Source organism: Musca autumnalis, unplaced genomic scaffold (genome assembly GCF_047663935.1).
Source record: "Musca autumnalis isolate F117 unplaced genomic scaffold, ASM4766393v1 scaffold_4, whole genome shotgun sequence".
Taxonomy (NCBI): domain Eukaryota; kingdom Metazoa; phylum Arthropoda; class Insecta; order Diptera; family Muscidae; genus Musca; species Musca autumnalis.
Window position 1 is genome coordinate 239,979,617 of NW_027411977.1, and position 22,468 is coordinate 240,002,084.

Below are 22,468 nucleotides of genomic sequence, written 5' to 3' on the forward strand. Positions count from 1 at the left end.
AATAGAAGAAGTGTAGAGAACTTTAGCGGACATGTATAGGCAAAAGAAGGCATATAGAGGTTTTCTATTGAACCCAGAGATCTTTTATAAACAACAGGAGATATCTTGAGGTTTTTTGTAGACAGAAGGTGACCTCTAAAAGTCTTATAAATACAACAGAAGATCTCTTAACGTCTTCCATAGACAATAGAAGACCTCTTGAGCTCTTCTATGGACAACAGAACAGTACGTATGGTCTTCTGTAGACAGTAGCAGCCCTTTTGAGATATTCTATTGGCAACAAAAGAGCTTTTGAGAACTTTCATAGTTAAAACAACACCTCTTGAACCTTCTATAGTTAACGAAGATCTTTAGAGGTCTTTTGCAGATAAGTGAAGACCTCTTGAGGTCGTTTGAATTCAATAGAAGACCTCTTGAGGTCGTTTAAAGTCAGCAGAAGACCTCTTGGGTCACCTGCTGGCGATAGAAGACCTTAGTTAAAAATTACGGTCGACACTTTTGTTATATTACAGCTGGGTGTGTAGCACTCTTTCTTTCTTGATTGTAAATTCTATCTGACCCCAAGTTGCAAACAATTTTATCTACAAAAATGTCCATTAACACTGTGTGTAACTCATGGCGGACTGTAATTCACTTTCCCAACATCTATAAAGACTTTGTTTAGCCTATACGCTTATACGATGATTCAGTGCATAATCTCGATTTATTTGACAATAGTGTACTAAAATGAAAACATAGTCTAAACGTACTGTAAGAAGCTGTTTCATCGGTTGCTTAAAATTAGAACAAACGTCAAAATTTGTTTACATTTCGTTTATTGCTGTTTATTTTTGTTGTGAGATTTAAGTCATCAGATGGCGGAACATATTTTACGCCATGGTTGGTAGAGAATGTCAACGAAAACATAGCTAAGCTGATGTTGACATAATTCAACTCTTAGTTTCGTATAGTTGCAGGTAGGGGAAACTCCCTAGTTACAATTAATATCACTGAGGGATCAGGCAAGCCGTTACCGATCGATTTGTGTAGCCCAAATCTCTTGTTCATAGACATGGTGAAATTATTAACGCGTTCGGAGGAATCATGGTAATTAATAATAATATCTTGATATATTTGCATTTAAAGTTATTGCACCAGCAACAAACAACATACTTACATGAATTTTTCCACTGTTGAAATTTATGATACAAAAAGCAGGCACATATAAAGAATATCACAGATACAATGAGTAATGTCAGTATTATACCAATCCATATATCACTGACAACGCGGGAGTAATCGGCTTCATCCAAGCCCTTGGCATAGGTGACACGAGGTGGTCCAGCACGACTTGAGGCAATGGGATCACCCAACAGATCCATGGCATCGCTATTCGACAAAGAGATTTCAAATTCCTTGTGATCTACGGAAATGTTGCCCAAGGTGGAGTCGACACCCAGTGCTAGCTTTTCCAATTTATTTATTAGCACCGAATAATTTTGCAAGATATCCAAATCCAAGGCATCTGAGATTGAAGCGGCAATGGGTGCTAAGGTTGTTGTGGTAATGTTAGAGGCAATTGCTGCCGTGGCGGCGAGAGTTGTGGAATTCGCTATATTTGCCAGTAAATCACTCATTTTGAATTGTTTGTTTCTTTTGTTGTAATTTGTTAAAAGCTGTTTGATTTTTGTTTATAATTCTTTTTGTTTAATTGTTAAGCTTGAAAAGTTCTTTATTTTAATTTTTCACAAGTTCGTCGTCGTCTTTAGTTATTCGTTGTCATGTTGTGACTGAATCTTTTAATGCTTTTGATTTCACACTCAAGCGTTACTATCACAACTTTGCAAAAAAACGTTTTAGAGTTAATGTTGATTTTTTTTTTCAGTAAATTTTTAATAAATATTTTGTTTAAAAATTTGTTTTTTATTCTTGATGTATCTTTTGTTGTGGAATAACTTTTTTGTTGTTAAAATTTTATTAGCATAGAAATGTTAATTAAATTTGTTGCTATACTTTTATTTTCCTTTGTGTGAAAAGATGCGATGATGCTACTTATTTTTTCTGTTCAATATTCAAAATCAACAGAATCTGAACTGTAACAATAACAATAAAATATAAAACACACATTTTTTATATTTGAGAAATTGTGAAAAAAACTGGATAATGCTGTTTATTTTGCGAATGGATAACAATATTCAATTATAAAAATCAGCTGATCTGGGGAGAAGGAACTTTTAAAGGTTCTTCTAGACCAAAAGAGAACCTGAATCTTATCAGCCAATGTGTTTTTCGTTGAAAAACTTTGTTTGGATATGTAAGTCGACTTCCGATTAACTGAGTTGTCAAATTTTTGTGTAGTCTAAAGCGGGGTACACACCATCAGTTTTGATTATCATTTTTCATTGAATATCGTTTGCCGCAGTCAACAACATCTATGCAAATTTTCGTGGTCGCCTAATGAGTGGCGGCCATCATACCCATATTTGAGCACAAATCGAGAGTCAATTTAATTTAGTTTATTGAGACTAATAAATAATATAATGTATTATCGTAATTATATAAAGGTGTCTTCAGCATCAGGCTTTAACATGAAACAACAACAACCTCTACAAACTTTTCACACCTAGAGTCAAAACTGATGGTGTGTACTACGCTTAAAAAATGAAGTTTTGGTTATGAAGAAAATCGAAAATTCTAGTTTTCATGAACGGCGACTAGATTTTCCACCTACCATTTTTTATCGAAAGATCAACAATTCGAGTATTTTGTTGAAGTTAAAATTGAAAGATCGAAAAGCTGTATTTTGTTTTGATCACATATTCCCAATTTCCATGGTGCAGTCCACATTTTTTCGTACCACGGAATGTTCTCTCAAAGAAAGGGTAGATATTTTTTGATGTTGCCAAGAGGCGAGAGTAGATCTTCGGGGGTCCTCTAGGAACAACAAAATATCGTTTAAGGTCTTCTTTAGACAACTGAACACTGTGGTCTTCTAAAGAAAAACAAAAGATATATTGAGGTCTTATTCAAATAATAAAGGTTCTCTTGAGGTATACTTTTGACCATAGAGAAACAGAACACCTCTTGAGGTGTACATTAGACGACAAATGATTCCTTAAAGTCTTCTATAGACAACCGAAAAACCTCTTAAGGTCTTTTATGCACTTCATGGGGTCCTTTTACGCCCACATTATAACTTTTGAGGTCTTCTATAGACAACCGAAGGCCTCATGAGTTCTTCCACATTTCATAGAAGGTTTATTAACGCATCCCGAGAAATCATGGTACTTAATAATATCTTGATATATTTGCATTTAAAGTTATTACACCAGCAACAAACAGCATACTCACATGAATTCTTCCACTGTTGAAATTTAGATAACCGAAGACTTCATGATATGTTCTATATGCCACAGAAGTTTTCCTAATGTCCACAGAGAAATATAAGACATCTTAAAGTCTTATTTAGATAATAGAGGACCTGTTGAGGTCTACATTAGATGACAAATGATCTCTTAAGGTCTTCTACAGACAAAGTAAGACGTGTAGAGGTGTTCTATAGACCGCAGAAGCTTTTTGAGTCTCTTATACACAATAGAAGTCATTTTGAGGTCTCCAATGTTCAGCATAGGATTTTTGACGCCTTCTATAAACAACAGAATAGTTTTGAGGGCCTTTAGAGATAAAATAAGACCTCTTGAGTTCTTAATTAGACATCAGAAGGCCTTTTGAGTTCCTCTATAAGCCAGATAAGATACTAGAAGACCTTTTGAGGTCATATATGGACCACAGGGGAATAGAGAGGTCTTCTATAGATAATAGAGGACCTCTTTAGGTCTACACTAGACAACAAATGATATCCTGAAATCTTCTACAGACAGCAGAAGACCTCTTGAGGTGTTCTATAGACAACCGATGATCTTTTGAAGTCTTCTACAGGCAATATACTAGTTTTGAGAGCTTTTGCAAATAAAAGAAGACCACTATTTTTATGCTAGAAATACTGAATAGAAAAACGAATTATTGTATGTATATTTGTTGTCGTTGCAGATTAATAAAAATTACCCCTGAAGATGTTGGAAAATCCCAACGAAACGTCGGGTAAAAGAATGGGATAAATAGTCTTTATTTTTCATTGATTAACGTAGACCTATTAGCCAGATAAGACGAAGTCTTAAAAATATATATAGAAGACCACTTGAGTTCTTTTTTAGACAACAGAAAGCATCTTGTAGTCTTCTATATGCTTGGCAAGACTTTTTGAGATCTTCTTTATACACTTGGAGACCCCTTGTGGTCATATAGGGAAACAGAAGATCTCTGAGATCTCATTTAGATAACAGATGACCTCTTGAGGTCTACATTAGACGATAAATTATCTCTTAAGGTCTTCTATAGACAACTGTAGATCCAATGAGATCTTCTGTAGACGGCAGAAGACCTATTATGGTCTTCTTTATATAACAGAAGCCTTTTTGTGTCTCCTATACACAACCGCTTGATGTGCTCCATATACAACAGGAGACCTTTTGAGGTCTTCTATAGACAACAGAAAACCTTTTGAACTATTCTACAGATAACAGAAGATCTTCTGATGACACGAACAGACCTTTAGAGGTCTTGTGTGAATAATAGAAGACCTCTTTCAATCTTCTATAGACATTATAACGCCTTTTACACAACATGAGACCTCAACAACATGAGACAACAAAAGACATCTCGAGGCTTTTGCAGTATTATATAGACAAGAGAGGACTTTTTGAGGTATTATACAGACAAAAGAAAACCTTCTGAGGTCTTCAACAAACAAAAGAAGACCTCCTGAAGACTTCTACAGACAAAAGAAGACCTTCTGAGGTCTACTACAGACAACAGAAGATTTTTTGAGGTCAACAGAGGACATTTTGAATTCTTCTATAAACAACATGAGACTTCTTGATGTCTTCTATAAACAATAGAAGACTTCGTGAGGCGTTCTACAGACAAGAGACGACCTTTTAAAGTCATCTTAAAATCTTCCATTGACAACAAAAAACTTTTGAGGTGGTCTACAGACAACGAAAGGGCTCTTAAGATCGTCCATAGATCATAGCAGGCCTTGTAAGGGGTCCTATAGCCAGCAGAAGATTTTGTGGTCTTCTATAGACAACAAAATACCTCATGTGGTGTTCTGTGGTCAAATAAGACTCTTTATGGATAACAGAAGACTTCTTCTACAGACAAAAGAGATATCATGGGGCTTTCTACGGGCAGAAAAAAACTCTTGAGATCTTCTATTGAACAACAGAAGACCTCTTGAGGAACAACAGAAAACCTCTTCAGGTTTCTACAGGTGAGAGAATACCTTTAGAAGTCTTCTGTATACAACAGATGACGGAATGACTCTTGAGGTCTTTTATAGATAACAGAACGCCTCTTGAGGTCTTTTTTAGACGGCAGGAGACCTTTTGAGGTCTTCCGTACACAACACAAGACTTCTTAAGTAAGTATATAGACATCAGAAAACTTATTAGGGAACAGAAAACCTCTTGAAGGGCTCTTGAGGTCTTCTAAAGACAACAGAATCATCTTGACGTCTTCTGTATACAACAGAAGACCTCTAGAGGTCTTCAATAGACATGAGAGCGCCTTAGGTTTTCTACAGACTACAAAAGGTTTTGAGTTTTTTTTTATGGATAACAGAAGGCCTTTAAAGCCTTTTACGGAAGGGTTCTTGAGATTATCTACAGATAACGGAATACCTCTTGAGATCTTCAATATGTAACAGAAGACCTTTTTATCTTCTATAAGAAATATGACACATTTTGTAGTATTCTAGAGACAGCAGAAGGTCTCTTGAGGTCTTCAATGGACAACAGAAGTCCTTCAGGAGGCCTTCAGGTGTCTATGCAAGACCTCAAAAGTTCTTCTTTAGTCTAAAAAAGACCTTAAAAGGTTGTCTGTTGACTTCAAAAGGTCTTCCCATGTCTAAAGAAGGTTTTCTGCTGTCTATAGAAAACCTCAAGACGAACTCGGGAGACCTTTTGTTGTCTACAGGAGATCTAAAAAATTCTTCTTTTCTCTATAAGACACCTCGAAATGTCTTCTGTTGTCCGTAGTTTGAAATCTTCTACGGACAACAGAAGACCTTTTGAGGTGTCTTATAGAGAAAAGAAGAATTTTTTAGATCTCCTGTAGACAACAGAAGGTCTCCCGGCAGAAAACCTTCTTTAGACATTGAAAGACCTTTTGAAGTCAACAGACAACCTTTTAAGGTCTGGTTTAGACTAAAGAAGAACTTTGAGGTGCTGCATAGACACTTGAAGGCCTCCTGAAGTTTTCTAAAGACAATGGAAGTCTCATTGAGGTCTTCTTCAGACAAGAGCATATGTCTTGAGGTCTTCTACAGACTACAGACGACCTCTGAATTCTCCTAGAGATAAAGGAAGGGCTCTTGAGGTCTTCCAAAGACAACAGAGGTCTCTTGAGGTGTTCTATAGGCAAGAAAATACCTCTTGAGATCTTATAGAGACAATATAAGACCTTTTTTAGACTTCTACAAACAATAAAAGGCCTTTTGATGTCTCCTAAAGACAAAGGTAGGCCTTACAAAGAGAACAGAGACCACAGCAAAATACATTCTTTAGATCTTCCATAGGCATCAGATCGCCTCGTGAGGTCTTCTACAGAGGACAGAATACCTTTTGAAGTCTTCTATAGGCAACAGAAGACCTCTTCAAGTCTTCCAAAGACAACAGAAGACTTCCTCAGGTCTTCCAAGGAATATTATTGCACCACGGTGGCACCTTTTATGGGAAGAAAAAATATGACTCTTAAATCCTTTTCCTGTTCACATCGATTTCACTGTGTTTAATTTTTTGAGTCATGTTTTATTAACCATATTCTGACTCCACAGTGTGATAGAACACCAAAAACGAGAAGGCACGTATCTCGCCGTTTTCCCTATCTCATCAACTTTCGCGGTTCCAAAGGTTTGAGGCTTCGATGTAAAAAGGGGTCATATAGTCAGGACTATATCTTCCAAACTGTTAGGAAATTTGCATTTATCTCAGAGGCAAAGTTGTAGCTCTTGTCTCAAAGAACAAAAATGGTGAACACATATAATCCATCAAACTTCATCTGCAAGGCCAAAATCGCAAAGGCCAAATTTTTTGGGCGATTCGGTATCTGTGGACCAGAATCGGAGAAAAAGGTGTAAAAATTGAATATTTTCTAAAGTGTTTTGCTATTTTTACTATTAAGAATCGCTCACTGACATTTCGCATGTTCCAGATAGTTGTTTATTGATGCCTTTGCTACATTATTGTAGTTGGTTGTTTTCTAGAATATTGAACGGAGAAAACAGGTTACAAATCACATTTGCTTTGCTATTTTGACCTTTAAGAACCGTCTATACAGAGTTCGTATATTCTAGAAGGATGTTTATTGAGATCTGAGGTACATTTTTTAGTTGGTTGTTTGCTTTGAATTTGATCGGTTTGATAGCTGTAGACCAAAACCCGAGAAAAAATTTTAAAAGATATTTGACCTTGGCGATTTTGACCTTGCAGATGAAGTTTGATGGATTATATGTGTTCACAATTTCTGTTCTTTAAGACAAGAGCTACGACCTTGCCTCTGAGATAAATTCAAATTTCCTAACGGTTTGAAAAATATAGTCCTGACTAAATGACCCTTTTTACATCAAAGCCTTAAACTTTTGAAGGCCTTTAACTGCGAAAGTTGATGAGATAAGAAAAAACGGCTAAACACGTGTCCTCTCTTCTATAACGCTGCGGTGTCAGAATATGGTTAATAATTTTCGTGTTGCACAGTGTTTCACTTTCACAAACCAAACATTAATTTATCGATACGTGCAATTTGCAACGTTCTGCTATGCCTATGACGGGTGTATTTGAAAAATAAGTATTTCATGGTATATTTGTATTTCATGAGATTTGCTATGTGTGTCAATATTATTTTCCCCTGGCGCATATCTATCTAAGCTATTTACACTAATTGTCTATTGACCATTAGCAAGCGATTCATTGATTCATTAGCTAGACGAAGCTAATAGACATCATCTACAAAATCACATTGGCCAGATTCAGTGTGAAATTGGAGAATTATAAAGATACCTGAGGAGAAGAGAAAAAACACTTTTTAAAGTATTTTCTGCTTTCGAATACTTATCGCTGCAAGCGATAAATACATTTCGGAAATGTTAAGTGCCGCCACGTTTATCATGGAAGTGGTACTTGATGGTGTACTTGTGAATCTCTACTACAAGTAGTTGGTTTTTAAGGTTAGAATATTCTGCGGTATTAGAGAGTGTGTCAAAACCGTTAACGTATATAAAATTAAACTATAAAAGGTGTAAAAGCGACGGCATTGATATTGAAAGGTTATCACTTAATTCATCAGCTATGTTTCGAATTATCTGGGAAAAGTTGTGGTTCTCAGCCTCGCAAACTCTAAACTAGCCTATTTTCTGGTTTATAATAGGCTTGAATTTTCTACGACCTAGCAAAAATTCTACTTGCTTCCTTTCTCAATAATTTGTTGTATTCGCAAAACAGCCGCTTCTAATAGGCCGGTCTGGTTACTTTCCCAGCAAGAACCTTCTCGGAGAGTAAGGAGTTTTTATTCCCTTTTCCAAGAAATATGTAAAAAGTAAACAGACACCTTCCCTGCAAAAACCATCAAGTAATCAGCTGTTTTGCCAAAACAGAACAATTAGGCCGCCATCAAAGGAACCAAACAAGCAAAACGTTTGTATTTTAGACTATGTTTACATTTACGAAATCCACTCCATTTCATCTGTCAATTCCTTTGTGTATACGTCAAATGAAAACTCATCTGAAATCGATTGGATTTCATTTGACATTTGAGCTATGAAATTGACAGTTGAAATCGAGTGGATTTCGTAAATGTAAACATAGTGTTACACAATAAAAATTGTTTTCAATTAGCACAAACCATGGTTTAATAAGAAAGGTTAGCCAAAGCTTTATGTCAATTTAAATTTTTTCATTCGAGTATGCCTAAAACTTCAAAACAATATAAACAAACTGTGTATGTGTGTGTGGTGTTTGAATAATATGCCAAACAATTTTAAAAACAATCGAATTCAATGATTTTTAAAATTGTTTTTAGAACATTTGTATGGAAGAAATTGGTGAGATTTGCATTGGAACAATCAGTTTATCATATTCACAACTCGATTATGTGGAGAAAACTTAACTCTTCATTCATTTTTCGCGTTTTTTATAAAATGCTCAAAAAATGCATTGTAAACAAACCCACTTGTTGCTTTTATTGTGAAGTTTTAGGAATTCAAGAAAAACAAGGGTTCTATAATTTTTTTTCATTTAAATCTACCTCTTTACTTATACCATGGCACAAACATAAATCACCGAATAATTAAAAACAGCTGATTTGTTGTTTGCAGGAAGAAGAAGAATTGCAAGTGCTTGCCAGAAGAAATTCTCTCAGTAAAAGAACTGTCAAAAAGTCTCTCTCGAATCGGCCCCTTTTTCTGGACTTTTGTGTTAACAGACGACTTCCACAAATAATTGGCACAAATTTTAGGGTAACCAGACAAACCTAATGTTAAATCTACTTAAAAATCAATAACAAAATCATTTCTCATATAAATATTTATTTATTAACTTATTTATTGTTGTTGCTGCGGTTGTTATTTCTAAAGGTTAGCTGCTGTTGGCTACGAGGTTTTTGTTCCTACTTTTAAATAAACAAAAAGTTAACAGACGTTTTGCGTTGCATCTAAATGCAGTTACCAGGAAAGACTACAGCTAAGCAAACAAGATGAGGCGTCGTAAATCATTCATCAGTCCGAATGATTTGACCAGAAGTTGGTGGATTTGTTAGTTGCCGTTTTTTTCATTTTTTTTTGTTCCACAATTTATTATGAATGAAAGCCATTATGTATTAGTTACGTGTTCCGGCAACGTGATGTTTAAATATTAAAATTAACAATTAAATTACATTTTTTACGGAAATGGTAGACAAAATTCTCAATGATCTGAGAACTGTTTTCGATTTCATATAGGTCAGCAGCATAAGCCAATATTGAAAAGATGACTGAATCATTTAAATTCGTATCCGATTTTTTTTAATTATTTCAATTTCCCTTAACGCAGATACCATCTATCACCTTTAAATATCGGCTAAAGATAATAAAATCTCAGTGTCATAACCCCACTTCCACTTGACAGTTATTGCTCTCATAGTCACTGCAGCGGTTTTGTGCTGTACATACATATGTATATATTTTTTGTTTGCTTCCTTTACTTGTAGTCCATTAACTGTCATCAAGTTATTGACTTCTGAATTTGTAACAGATAAACAAGTCCAACAAAAACAACACCGACAACGACATTAGGTCTGTCTGGTTACCCTAAAATTTGTAACAATTTGTACCAATTGTTGCTGGAAGTCGTCTGTTAACACAAAAGTCCAGCAAAAGAGAGCGATTCATGAGAGACATTTTGACAGTTCTTTTTTTGATAGTTTGCAAATTCTTGCTGGACAAATTTTTTCTAGCAAGCACTTGTAACTCTTCTTCTTCTTCCTGAAAACAATCAATCATCTGTTTTTAATTTTTCGTTGATTTATGTTTGTGAAAATTAAAAACAATTTTATTGTGGAAATAGCTAGCTTAATTGTATTTCATTTTTGGAGAACAAAGTTACAAAGTGGAAAAATCCTTTTTCGGGACATTTTCTTTTTTATTAAAAAAAATAAAATTTTTGCTTCCTTGGTTCCTTCATTGGCGGAAAAATTTATCTGTTTTGGCAAGTCAGTTGATTGCCTGCTGGTTTTTAAAATTTTCTTGCAAAGGATAATAAAAACTTTTTACTCTCTGAGAAAGTTCTTGCTGGGAAAGTAACCAGACAGACCTATTGCTCGCATATCTGTCACTGGTTGGCGACTACGCGCCCGCACATATGGTCCGACAACGACATACTGTCACACAAATTAATAAATAAATATCGCTGAACAAATTTGTGGTAATAATTAACAGAGATTTATATTTTTTATTTTTTTTTAATTTTTTTGCAAAGCTACGGAAGAACTGATATCAATTAATTTTATGGCTCGCTCGTGTGATGATTTGCAATGATTACAGTTATTGATTCCGTTATTGCACAGGAAAGTTGTAAATTAAAAAAAATATATATGGGAATTTTTGCCTGCTAAATTAGGAAAACTAAGAAGATTTTTTTGTAATTTAGAGAGGCCTTAAAGACCTTATAAGGATTACCCATAAAGGTCAAGAGGTCTTCTGTTGGATATAGGAGATCTCAAAAGTTTTCTAGTGCCTGTAGAAAGCCTCAAGAAGTTTTCTGTTGTCTATGGAGGACCTCAAGTTGTCTTTTTTATGTATAAGACCGCAAAAGGTCTTCAGTTGTCTATAAAAGATCTTAAGAGGTCTTTTTAAGTCCTCGAAAGTTTTTTTAGTTGTCTATGGAACACCATAAGAGGTCTTCTGTTGTCCTCAACAGGTCTTTTGTTGGCCAATAGAAGACCTCAAGAGGTATTTTGTGGTCTGTAGAAGACTACAAGAGGACTTCTGTTGCCTATAGAATATCTCCAAAGTTTTTTCTGTTGTCCATAGAAGACCCAAATTCTCTTTTTTATATAAAAGGCCTCATGAAGTCTGCTGTTATCTATAGAAGACCTCAATGTGTCCTCTGTTATATATAAAAAAATCTTATGATGTATTTTGTTGTCCATTTGGATTTTTTAAAAGATTTTAGATCGAACATGGAATTTTTAAAGGATTTTTGATCAAATTGGATTTTGTATAGGATTTTAGATGAAATGTGGATTTTTTATAGGATTTTAGATCAAACCTGGATTTTTTAAATGATTTTAGATCAAACGTGGATTTTCAAGAGAACTTGTGATGCCTTTAGAATATCACAAATTTCTCCTGTTGTTTATAAAGGAACACCACAAAAATCTCCTGTAACTATAGAAGACATCAAAGGGTATTCTATATAAAACTTCATAGATGGTCTCAAGAGGCCTTCTTTTGTTTATATATAGCCTTACAAGGTCGTCGTTTGTCTATGGAAGACCTCAAGAGGTCTCCTGTTGTCTATAGAGGATCCAAGAGGTCTTTTGTAGTCAATAGGAGACCACTAAGTCTCCTGTTGTCTACAGAAGACCTCAAGATGTCGTATGTGGTCTATAGAAGTCCTCAAGAGGTCTCCTGTTGTCTATAGGAGACCACAAAGTCTTCTGTTGTTCATAGAAGACCTCAAGAGATTTTCTATTGTTTATAGAAAACCTCGGGAGGTCTTTTGTTGTTCATTAGAAACCACAACGTCTCCTGTTGTCTACTGAAGACCTCAAGAGGTCGTGTGTTGTCTATGTAAGACTTCAAGGGGTCTCCTGTTGCCTATAGGAGACCTCAAGAGGTCTCCTGTTGTCTATAGGAGACCTCAAGAGATCTTCTATTGACTATAGAAGACCTCAAGAGGTCTTTTGTTGTTTATTAGAGACCACAACGTCTCCTGTTGTCTATGGAAGACTTCAAGGGGTCTCCTGTTGCCTATAGGAGACCTCAAGAGGTCTTCTATTGACTATAGAAGACCTCAAGAGGACTTTTGTTGTTTATTAGAGACCACAAGAGGTCGTGTGTTGTCTATGGAAGACTTCTAGGGGTCTCCTGTTGCCTATAGGAGACCTCAAGAGGTCTCCTGTTGTCTATAGGAGACCTCAAGAGATCTTCTATTGACTATAGAAGACCTCAAGAGGTCTTTTGTTGTTTATAGAGACCACAACGTCTCCTGTTGTCTACAGAAGACCTCAAGAAGTCGTGTGTTGTTTATGGAAGACTTCAAGGGGTCTCCAGTTGCCTATAGGAGACCTCAAGAGGTCTCCTGTTGTCTATAGGAGAGCTCAAGAGATCTTCTATTGACTATAGAAGACCTCAAGAGGTCTTTTGTTGTTTATTAGAGAACACAACGTCTCCTGTTGTCTACATTAGAAACCACAACGTCTCCTGTTGTCTACCGAAGACCTCAAGAGGTCGTTGTTGTCTATGGAAGACTTCAAGGGGTCTCCTGTTGCGTATAGGAGACCTCAATAGGTCTATTGTTGTCTACAGGAGACCTCAAGAGATCTTCTATTGACTATAGAAGACCTCAAGAGGTCTTTTGTTGCTTATTAGTGACCACAACGTCTTCTGTTGTCTACAGAAGACCTCAAGAGGTCTCCTGTTGTCTATAGGAGACCTTAAGAGATTGACTATAGAAGACCTCAAGAGGTCTTTTGTTGTTTATTAGAGACCACAACGTCTCTTGTTGTCTACAGAAGACCTCAAGAGGTCGTGTGTTGTCTATGGAAGACTTCTAGGGGTCTCCTGTTGCCTATAGGAGACCTCAAGAGGTCTCATGTTGTCTATAGGAGACCTCAAGAGATCTTCTATTGACTATAGAAGACCTCAAGAGGTCTTTTGTTGTTTATTACAGACCACAACATCTCCTGTTGTCTACAGAAGACCTCAAGAGGTCGTGTGTTGTCTATGGAAGACATCAAGAGGTCTCCTGTTGCCTATAGGAGTCCTCAAGAGGTTTTCTGTTGCCTATAGGAGACCAGAAAATCTGTTGTTGTTTATAGAACACCTCAAGGAGACCACAATAGTCTCCTGTTGTCCATAGAAGACCTTAAGAAGTCTTCTGTTTTCTATATAAGACTTCAGGAGGTCTTTTGTTGTCTATAGAAGACTTCAAGAGTATCCTATGGTTTATAGAAGACCTCAAGAGGTCTTTTGTTGTCTATAGGACACCTTAGGAGTCCTTTTGTTGGCTATAGAAGAACTCAAGAGGTCTTTTGTTGGCTATATAAGATCTCAAGATGTCTCGTGAAGATCTTAACAGGTATGTTGTTGTCTTTCGAAAACCCCAAGAGGCCTTTTGTTGCCATAAACATCTCGAGGATTCTTTTGTTTCTCTTAGAAGATCTCAAGATCTGAAAAGGTCTTCTAGTTTCTATAGAGGACCTCAAGCGGTCTTCTGTTGTATGTAGAAGACCACAAAAGTCTTCTGTTGTCTATAGAAGTCGCCAAGAAGTCTTCTGTTTTCTATGTATAACATCAAGAGGTCTTCTGATGCCTATAGATGGCCTCAAGAGGTCTTCTTTAGTCTATGGAAGACCTCAAGAGGTTTCCTCAAATCAACCAAGACTGCATCTCCATGGTCATAGTAAAGCAGTTACGTTCTCAAGGTTCTCAATTTGTGGTTAGGGAACCACGTACATTCCGAAGCTTAGAAAATTACAGGGTGGTTTTGTTACTGAAAACTGGAAATGATTGGGATAAAGGAGAATTTTACAGGCCTTAAATTCTTCACGAGTCATGGAGGAAATTTGCCATTGCCGATCACCAGAATGGTTTCCGAAAGCAGCATGCTACAACCATGGCGCCATTTTGTGTGTTTTTCCTTACATGGAAATGTGAAGAAAGTCTTTCATAATATTGTGATCTGGGGCTGGATTCTTGTTCTATGTATGAAAATTTGAAATGAAAAATATTTACTTCATAATTTTTTTTCATTTGACAGTTTTCCCTTTATAAAAGTTTTCATTTCATATTTTCATAGAAACAGAATTGAGCCCCTGGATTCGTCAGGCAAATAAATGTGCAATGCAAATGTATATATTTTCTACCTCGAATGTGAATTTGTACGGTCCGGAATTAATGTGAGAAACATGGGGTTCCCCAAAGCTGAGAGATATCTCCACATATCGTGTTATATGTGCATGATTGCACGATAATGGAAAAGGAAAATTAGGAAAGGAAAATTACTCTTTATTTAAGGAAAATACACTTCACTTAATTAAAATTGCCCTTTCCATAGGGAAAAGTAACCTTTCTTCAAGGAAAAGTACCATTTCTTTAGGAAAAGTACGCACTATTTAACGAAAATTAATATCCCCTAAAGAAAGTACTCTTTTCTTAAGGAAAAGTTACCTTTCCTTAAAGAAATTTAACTTTTAAAAATATCCTTTTCATTAAGAAAAATTGTATTTCCGTACATGAAGAATACTAGCATTTATTCAGATTTTTTCACAATTTCTCTCTATTGTTGTCATTTTTATTTTTAACTTTTACACATGTTATTGTTTTCATTTTTTATCATTTTGTCATTTCATTTCAAGTATTTTTTTCCTAGCTCCACGTTTCACTAAAGAATGTTAATTTAATGTTTATTTTATTTGTTTTTGTTTTATAATATCAACAATTAGTCATTAATATGGCATTAATATTATTCACAAGATTTTCCAATGTAGATTTTTTGTTAATACTTTTTTTGTTTTGTTAAATTTAAAACCAGTTTTAATTTTTGTTTACACTTTCAAAACAACAGAAAAAAATATTTTATTTTTAAGGGTGTTGTTATTACCGGTTAAACAAAATTGGCGGGTAAAATTAAATAACGACTAGATTTGATTTAAGTTTAATTAAAAAATGTCCTTATTATTTAATATTTCAACGCAGAAATTCGAGAGTGACAAGAAAATATAAACCGCTCGCCAATGTTTACAACAATTAACTAAACTGTTTTGTTTGCAATAATTTTTTGTACTTAATTTAACTGTTTTGCTTCATTTTTAAGATTGTTGGAGGCAACCCCATCAACAACAACAAGAAGAAAAGTCAACCACTTCACCACATAAAAGCTGACAATGGCAACAACGACATCGTCGCGTCACCGTCGTCAACGATCGTTGTTGTTTGGATTTTTTTTTTGTTTGATTCGCTTGAGAGATACCTTTCATTAGTGTTGTTGTTGCTGTTGGTACGTAGAAGTGTAAACAAAAGGTACGACAAGTTGTCTGTTTTATTCATTCTTGTGTCACTTCGGGTAAACCCAGAAATGTCGACAGTTGTAGGTGTACAAACACCAACAAAGAAGTGTCACAAAACAGGTGATCTTCATATTTTTAAAAAAAGGTAAATAGAGAGTGCGATGGAGAAAGGAGAGATTCTATCTCCGTGTGCGATGATTATTTTGCCACGCACTGTATTGCAATTAGTGGAGATGAATTAGTTGCAACGTAAGGGCAAAGTTGTACATTACGTTACACGTTTACGCACACACATAGAGTTCATTACAAGTACAACAACAAGTTTATTAGTTCTAAGGTTGTTAATGAACTCCAACGCTTGTTATTTTGTTTTTATTTTATTTACAAAAACAATAACAACAATTAACATTTACCGGCCACTATCAATGAATGACTAGCACCTGCACCTGATGATGTTGTCGTTCGTCATTTTCTTGAAATTAAATTGACGTAAGGAAATCAGACCTAAAGGGTTGGCGGGGTTAGTGACAAAGTGTTACAAAATCACTGGTAACCACTATATGGCGGCAATAAAAATCTGGAATATCGCTAAACTTCAAGTACAGATACTTTAAATCTTAGACTACGTTTATACTAGACCTTGTTACAACGATAAAGACTCCATAAGACGCATATTCCCAAAAGCTCATGTATTTGTGTGTGGCGTTAAAAGTATCCGCTTTTAAAAATCGCCCTGATTACCATTAGATTAAAATTAAGCCGTTTATAGAAAGCGTTCTAATGATAAATAGCAACAAAAGCGAAGGCGTGTGTGCCAACGGTAGATAGCTATCATAAATAATGACGTAGCATGGAACTTTTCATAGCTGATAAAGGAACTTATCAATCAATTTTTTGCCTTAAATATATGGACAAAAACAAATTTAACTATGTCACAATGAACTTCTTCACAATGTCTTATGATTGACAGGGAGTGGGTTCTCTAATCAATCAACCATCCACTCAAGCACAGAGAACCTGGTAACGGGGGTATCATTAGAAGTGGGGTTTTTATTTGGAGGAATTTGAATTTTTTTAGTTGAGCAAAGGTCACGTTTTTTAATGGGGGATATTTTCTTAATGGAATATGGTCCTTTTCTTAAAGTAAAGGAACTTTTCGAATGTTAAAGTGTGCTTTTCTTGAATGAGTGTTGTAGAGATGGTTTCGATCAGACTTTACATGACAAAGTCGGGGGTATGTGGATACCGATCTCTTCGTGATGTAAACTGGAGAGCTACCTTTAGCACATCTTTCGCGTTGAACAATCACCCATAAAGGTGAGAACACAATGAGAAATTCATGCTTATCCAAGCCTCAATTTGTGCAAAAGAGTAAAGAAATGCAGGATCGTAATTGAATTAGGTAGTACTTAACATTTATTCATTTACATGAAATTGAGCGTGAAGCAAGCAACAAAAGTCATTGTGTTACTACCTTTAGAATGAGAAAAACAAAAGTTGTTATTAACAATAGACAGTCGAGTTGGGCAATCTAGTTCCCGGAGCGGATCGATCTTCCTAAAAGGAACTATTTCCCAAAATGAACTATTTCCTTAAAGTAGTTCCATAGTTCAGAGTTCGATATAGTTCAACGAATCTTTCTCTTTCGTCGTTCTTTTCACTCCAAATAGATCCGAGATCGAAATTACATACTTACTTAGCTGGCCCATTACAGAACATTTTTCCATATACCCAACTAAGAAAAGATCTCCAATTCTCTCTGTTTCGTGCTTCGCTTTTTGGAATACCGCGCCTTGTCATCTCATCTTCCACTTGTTTGCGCCATCTATTCATTGGCCTGCCAATTCTGTGTGCACCGTACGCCTTTTTAGCGGGTTTATCTTCGCCCAATCTTATGATATGGCGTAGCCAACGCAATCGCTGCATCTCGATACGTTTAACTATATTCATGTCGTTGTATAGCAGATACAGCTCGTGGTTCATGCTACGCCGATATTCACCGTCAACGCAGATTTGTCCGTAGATCTTTCGAAGCATTTTTCTCTCAAACACACCAAGCACTACCATGTCTGCTTGCGCAAATACCCAGGCTTCGGAGCCATACATCAGCACGGGTAGTATCAGTGTTTTGTAGAGCGTTATTTTTGTTTGACGAGATGTGGCTTTGTTTTTAAACTGCTTACTTAAACCGAAGTAGCATCTGTTGGTCAATACAATTCTTCTTTTTATTTCACAACTGATGTCGTTTGTTGTGTTTACGGAGGTGCCGAGGTTGACAAAGTCTTTTACTACCTCAAAATTATAGGGACCAACTTTCACTGTTGGTCCGAGCTCAATGGACGCATTGCGCGTCGATACCATTAACTTTGTCTTCTCACCGTTTACCGCCAAACCCACTTTAGCAGATTCTCCTTCTACCTTCATAAAGGCATCAGTTGCTTCTTTTACTGATCATCCCATGATGTCTATATCATCAGCATAAGCTTGTAACATGTGGCTGTTGGTGTAGATTGTGTCACTTTTTTTGACGTTTGCATCTCGTATAACCTTTTCCAGCAGGATGTTTAAGAGATCCTCTTTTGGTACAAAACTCTTCGAAGAGATTCTTTCCTATTTTAACTGAGGATCTCGTGTCAGTTAAAGTCATTTTACAAAGCCTGATGAGCTTTGCCGTGATACCAAATTCACACATGGCTTGGAATAGCTTTGAACGCAGCGGGCTGTCGAAGGCTGCTTTATAATCGACAAAAAGGTGGTAGGTGTCGATCTGCATCTCTTGGGTCTTCTCCAGGATTTGCCGCAGGGTAAATATCTGGTCAATGGTGTACTTGTCAGGTCTAAAGCCGCATTGGTATGGTCCAATTATTTCGTTCACCAGTGGCTTTAGTCGTTCGCACAATATCCCTAACACGATCTTGTAGGCAATAGGGAGTAGACTTATGCCCCTATAGTTAGAGCATACAGTCTTATGTCCCTTCTTGTGGACGGGGCACAGGATACTCAGGTTCCAATCGTCGGGTACTCGTTCTTCCTGCCAGATGGTTCTAACTAGCTGATGAACACACCTTATCAGCGTGTCGCCTCCGGTTTTGAACAGCTCGGCTGATAAGCCATCGGCTCCTGCTGCCTTATTATTTTTCAGCCGATTTATTGCTGTCTTTACCTCATCTTGGCTAGGCGGTATACATTCAATACCATCATCTGGTATTGGGTCTGTGGTATCTTCGTCGTCATCGCTGCTATTGGATGCCAACAGTTTTGAAAAATGTTCTTTCCATATCCTGAGCACACTATCTGTATCAGTTACCAGATTAACTTGCTGGTCTCTATAGGAGGCCATCAGTTTGACTCTTTGGTAGAATTTTCGGACTTCATTCCGGCTCCTGTACATCTCGATTTTTTCACACTCCCGCTTTTCCATCTCTCTCTTTTTCCTGCGGAAAAGACGTTTCTCCTCCCTCCTTTTCTCCCGGTATCTCTCTCGTGCGCTACGCTTTGCTACGGATTGTAAGGTAGCCCTATATGCCGCATTTTTCTCTTCGGTAGGAGACCGACACTCCTGATCATACCATGAATTCCTTGGTGGAGGTCTCTGGTATCCAAATATGGATTTTGCGGCTGTTTGCATGGAGTGGGCAATACTTTGTCATTGCGCTGATATGTTATCGGGATGAGAAGTGCTTTTATTAAGCAATTGGGCTAGTTGAGTGGAATATGCTGTGGCTATCTGTTGTGATTGCAGCTTACCGATGTCTAACTTTCGTGTTGTGTCTGTTCGTACTTTGTTTGCTACGTTTAAGCGGGTGCGTACCTTTGCTGCAACAAGGTAGTGGTCCGAATCAATGTTTGCGCCTCGGAACGATCGTACATCCAACACGTTCGATGAATGTCTTCCATCTATCACAACATGATCAATTTGGTTTCTTGTTTTCTGATCTGGAGACAGCCAGGTGCCCTTATGAATATCGAGATGATTAAATCTGGTACTGCTAACTACCATGTTTTTTGCCGCTGCGAAGTCTATCAGCCTCATACCATTGTAGGATGTTTCACTGTGGAGACTGAATTTTCCGACTGTTGGACCAAAGATATTTTCCTTTCCAATTTTGGCATTAAAATCGCCTAGAATAATGTTAATGTTATGGGCAAGACAACGGTCATATGTTTCTTCTAAGCGCTCATAAAATATATCTTTGGTCAGTTCATGCTTGTCTTCAGTGGAAGCATGAGCGCAAATGAGGCTGATGTTGAAGAATTTTGCTTTTATTCGAATTGTAGCAAGTCTTTTATTCACTGGTGTGAAGCTGGAGACCAGGTGTTTTAACCTCCGACCAAATACAAATGCGCATCCAAACTCAAATGGCAGCTATAATACAGTGCGTCACCTTTAGGTGTTGTTGTGACGCCTATCCCAATCCATCGTATTTCCTGTATGGCAGTAAAGTCGGCCTTGTACTTTTCAAGTACATCTGCCCATGCGTAAACTGCACCTTCTCTGTAAAGAGTGCGAACATTCCAGGTGCAGATTTGCAGATCATGGTCCTTAAAACGTTTGCGGGGCTCGTCAACTTTAGAGGGATTTGTTTTTCTTTTCTTTCGTTTTTTCATAGTAGGCTCTTTTTTCTACGGAGGGTTACTAACCCGACGCCCAAACCCAAGTTTTTAACGTTCTTATGGGCGAACGCGCGGCACATGTTTGCTCACTACCTTTAACGGGTGTTAACGGCAGTTCCCCAGGTGACACCACGTAGAGGTCAGTGTCTACTTGAGATGAAAGAGGGACCAAGATAAATCCTGGGCTTTGCCATGTTAAAACCGGTCAGGACCGTTCCTTGGTATCTTGCATTCCCTACGTCACCCTTCGTATTTAAACTATTTTCTATAAATGAAGTCGGATAGATTTGTCCTAACTGTTATAAGATTAGTATCTTTTAAGGCCGGGAGTATGTACAGTTTTGTAGACAAACTGTGGGTTTTATTATTATATAAAAAAGTAGGTCATTTGAAATCAAAATAGAGTCAGATAGATTTCTAGTCAAGAAGGAAATTGTTCAAAGACTGATTTGCCATAACTGTTAAAATATTATGATGTTTTAAGGCCGGGAGTATGTACAGTTTAGTAGACGAACTGTGGATTTTACTATTAGATGAAATAGTAGGTAATTTGTAATTTAGAAAAAAGAAATTTTATTAGAAATAGAAAATATAATTTGTCTTAATTTATGTATGTATGTTCAGAGACGAAAGCAGGGTATTTTCAAGCGGTCCCGGTCCCCCGAAATGAAAATTGTTCATACAAGTTTGGAACATTTTGTGTTTTAACTTCGTATTTAAACTATTTTCTATAAATGGAGTCGGATAGATTTGTCCTAACTGTTATAAGATTGGACTCTGTTAAGGACGGGAGTATGTACAGTTTTGTAGACAAACTGTGGGTTTTAGATAAAAAAGTATGTCATTTGTAATCTAAATGGAGTCAGATAGATTTGTATGCAAGAGGGAAAGTGTTCAAATACTGATTTGCCTTAACTGTTAAAATATTAGGATGTTTTAAGGCCGGGAGTATGTACAGTTTAGTAGACAAACTATGGGTTTTACTATTAGATGAAAAAGTAGGTAATTTGTAATTTAGAAACAAAAAAGAATTTTTATTAGAAATAGAAAATAGAATTAGTCTTAATTTATGTATGTATGTTCAGGGACGAAAGCAGGGTGTTTTCAAGGGGGCCAGGCCCTCCGTAATAAAAATTGTTCATACAAGTTTGGAACATTTTGTATTTTAACTTCGTCTTTAAACTATTTTCTATAAATGGAGTCGGATAAATTTGTCCTAACTGTCCTAACTGTTATAAGATTAGAATCTTTTAAGGCCGGGAGTATGTACAGGTTTGTAGACAAACTGTGCGTTTTATTATTAGATAAAAAAGTAGGTCATTTGTAATCTAAATGGAGTCAGATAGATTTGTAGGCTAGAAGGAAAGTGTTCAAAGACTGATTTGCTTTAACTGTTAAAATATTAGGATGTTTTAAGGCCGGGAGTATGTACAGTTTAGTAGATAAACTATGGGTTTTACTATTAGATGAAAAATTACGTAATTTGTAATTTAGAAAAAGAAATTTTATTAGAAATAGAAAATATAATTAGTCTTAATTTATGTATGAATGTATGTATGTTCAGAGACGAAAGCAGGGTGTTTTCAAGCGGTCCCGGGCCCCCGTAGTGAATATTGTTCATACAAGTTTGGAACATTTTGTATTTTAACTTCGTCTTTAAACTATTTTCTATAAATGGAGTCGGATAGATTTGTCCTAACTGTTATAAGATTAGACTCCTTTAAGACCGGGAGTATGGACAGTTTTTAGACAAACTGTGGGTTTTATTAGATAAAAAGTAGGTCATTTGTAATCTAAATGGAGTCAAATAGATTTGTAGCCAAGAAGGAAAGTGTTCAAAGACTGCCTTAACTGTTACAATATTAGGATGTTTTAAGGCCGGGAGTATGTACAGTTTAGTAGACGAACTGTGGATTTTACTATTAGATGAAATAGTAGGTAATTTGTAATTTAGAAAAAAGAAATTTTATTAGAAATAGAAAATATAATTAGTTAATTAATTTATGTATGTATGTTCAGGGACGAAAGCAGGGTGTTTTCAAGCGGTCCCGGC

At 36.3% G+C, this 22,468-nt stretch overlaps 1 protein-coding gene across 5 annotated transcripts in view; it reads right to left on the reverse strand.

The window, feature by feature from the left end:
- Nucleotides 1-22,468, reverse strand: part of comm3 — a 162,721-nt gene that overhangs the window by 78,492 nt on the left and 61,761 nt on the right. The window contains exons 1-2 of one of the 5 annotated variants that reach the window (XM_073986416.1): nucleotides 15,396-15,638; nucleotides 1,157-2,072 (exon numbers count right to left, since the gene is read on the reverse strand). The exons of 2 other annotated variants lie outside the window; for them this stretch is intronic. In XM_073986416.1, the coding sequence (XP_073842517.1) occupies nucleotides 1,157-1,616 (460 nt within the window). In that variant the 5' untranslated portion in view covers nucleotides 1,617-2,072; nucleotides 15,396-15,638. Of the gene's footprint in view, nucleotides 1-1,156; nucleotides 2,073-15,103; nucleotides 15,639-22,468 lie in introns of those variants that run through there. 2 more of the 5 variants (XM_073986418.1, XM_073986417.1) reach the window with 2 other exon arrangements.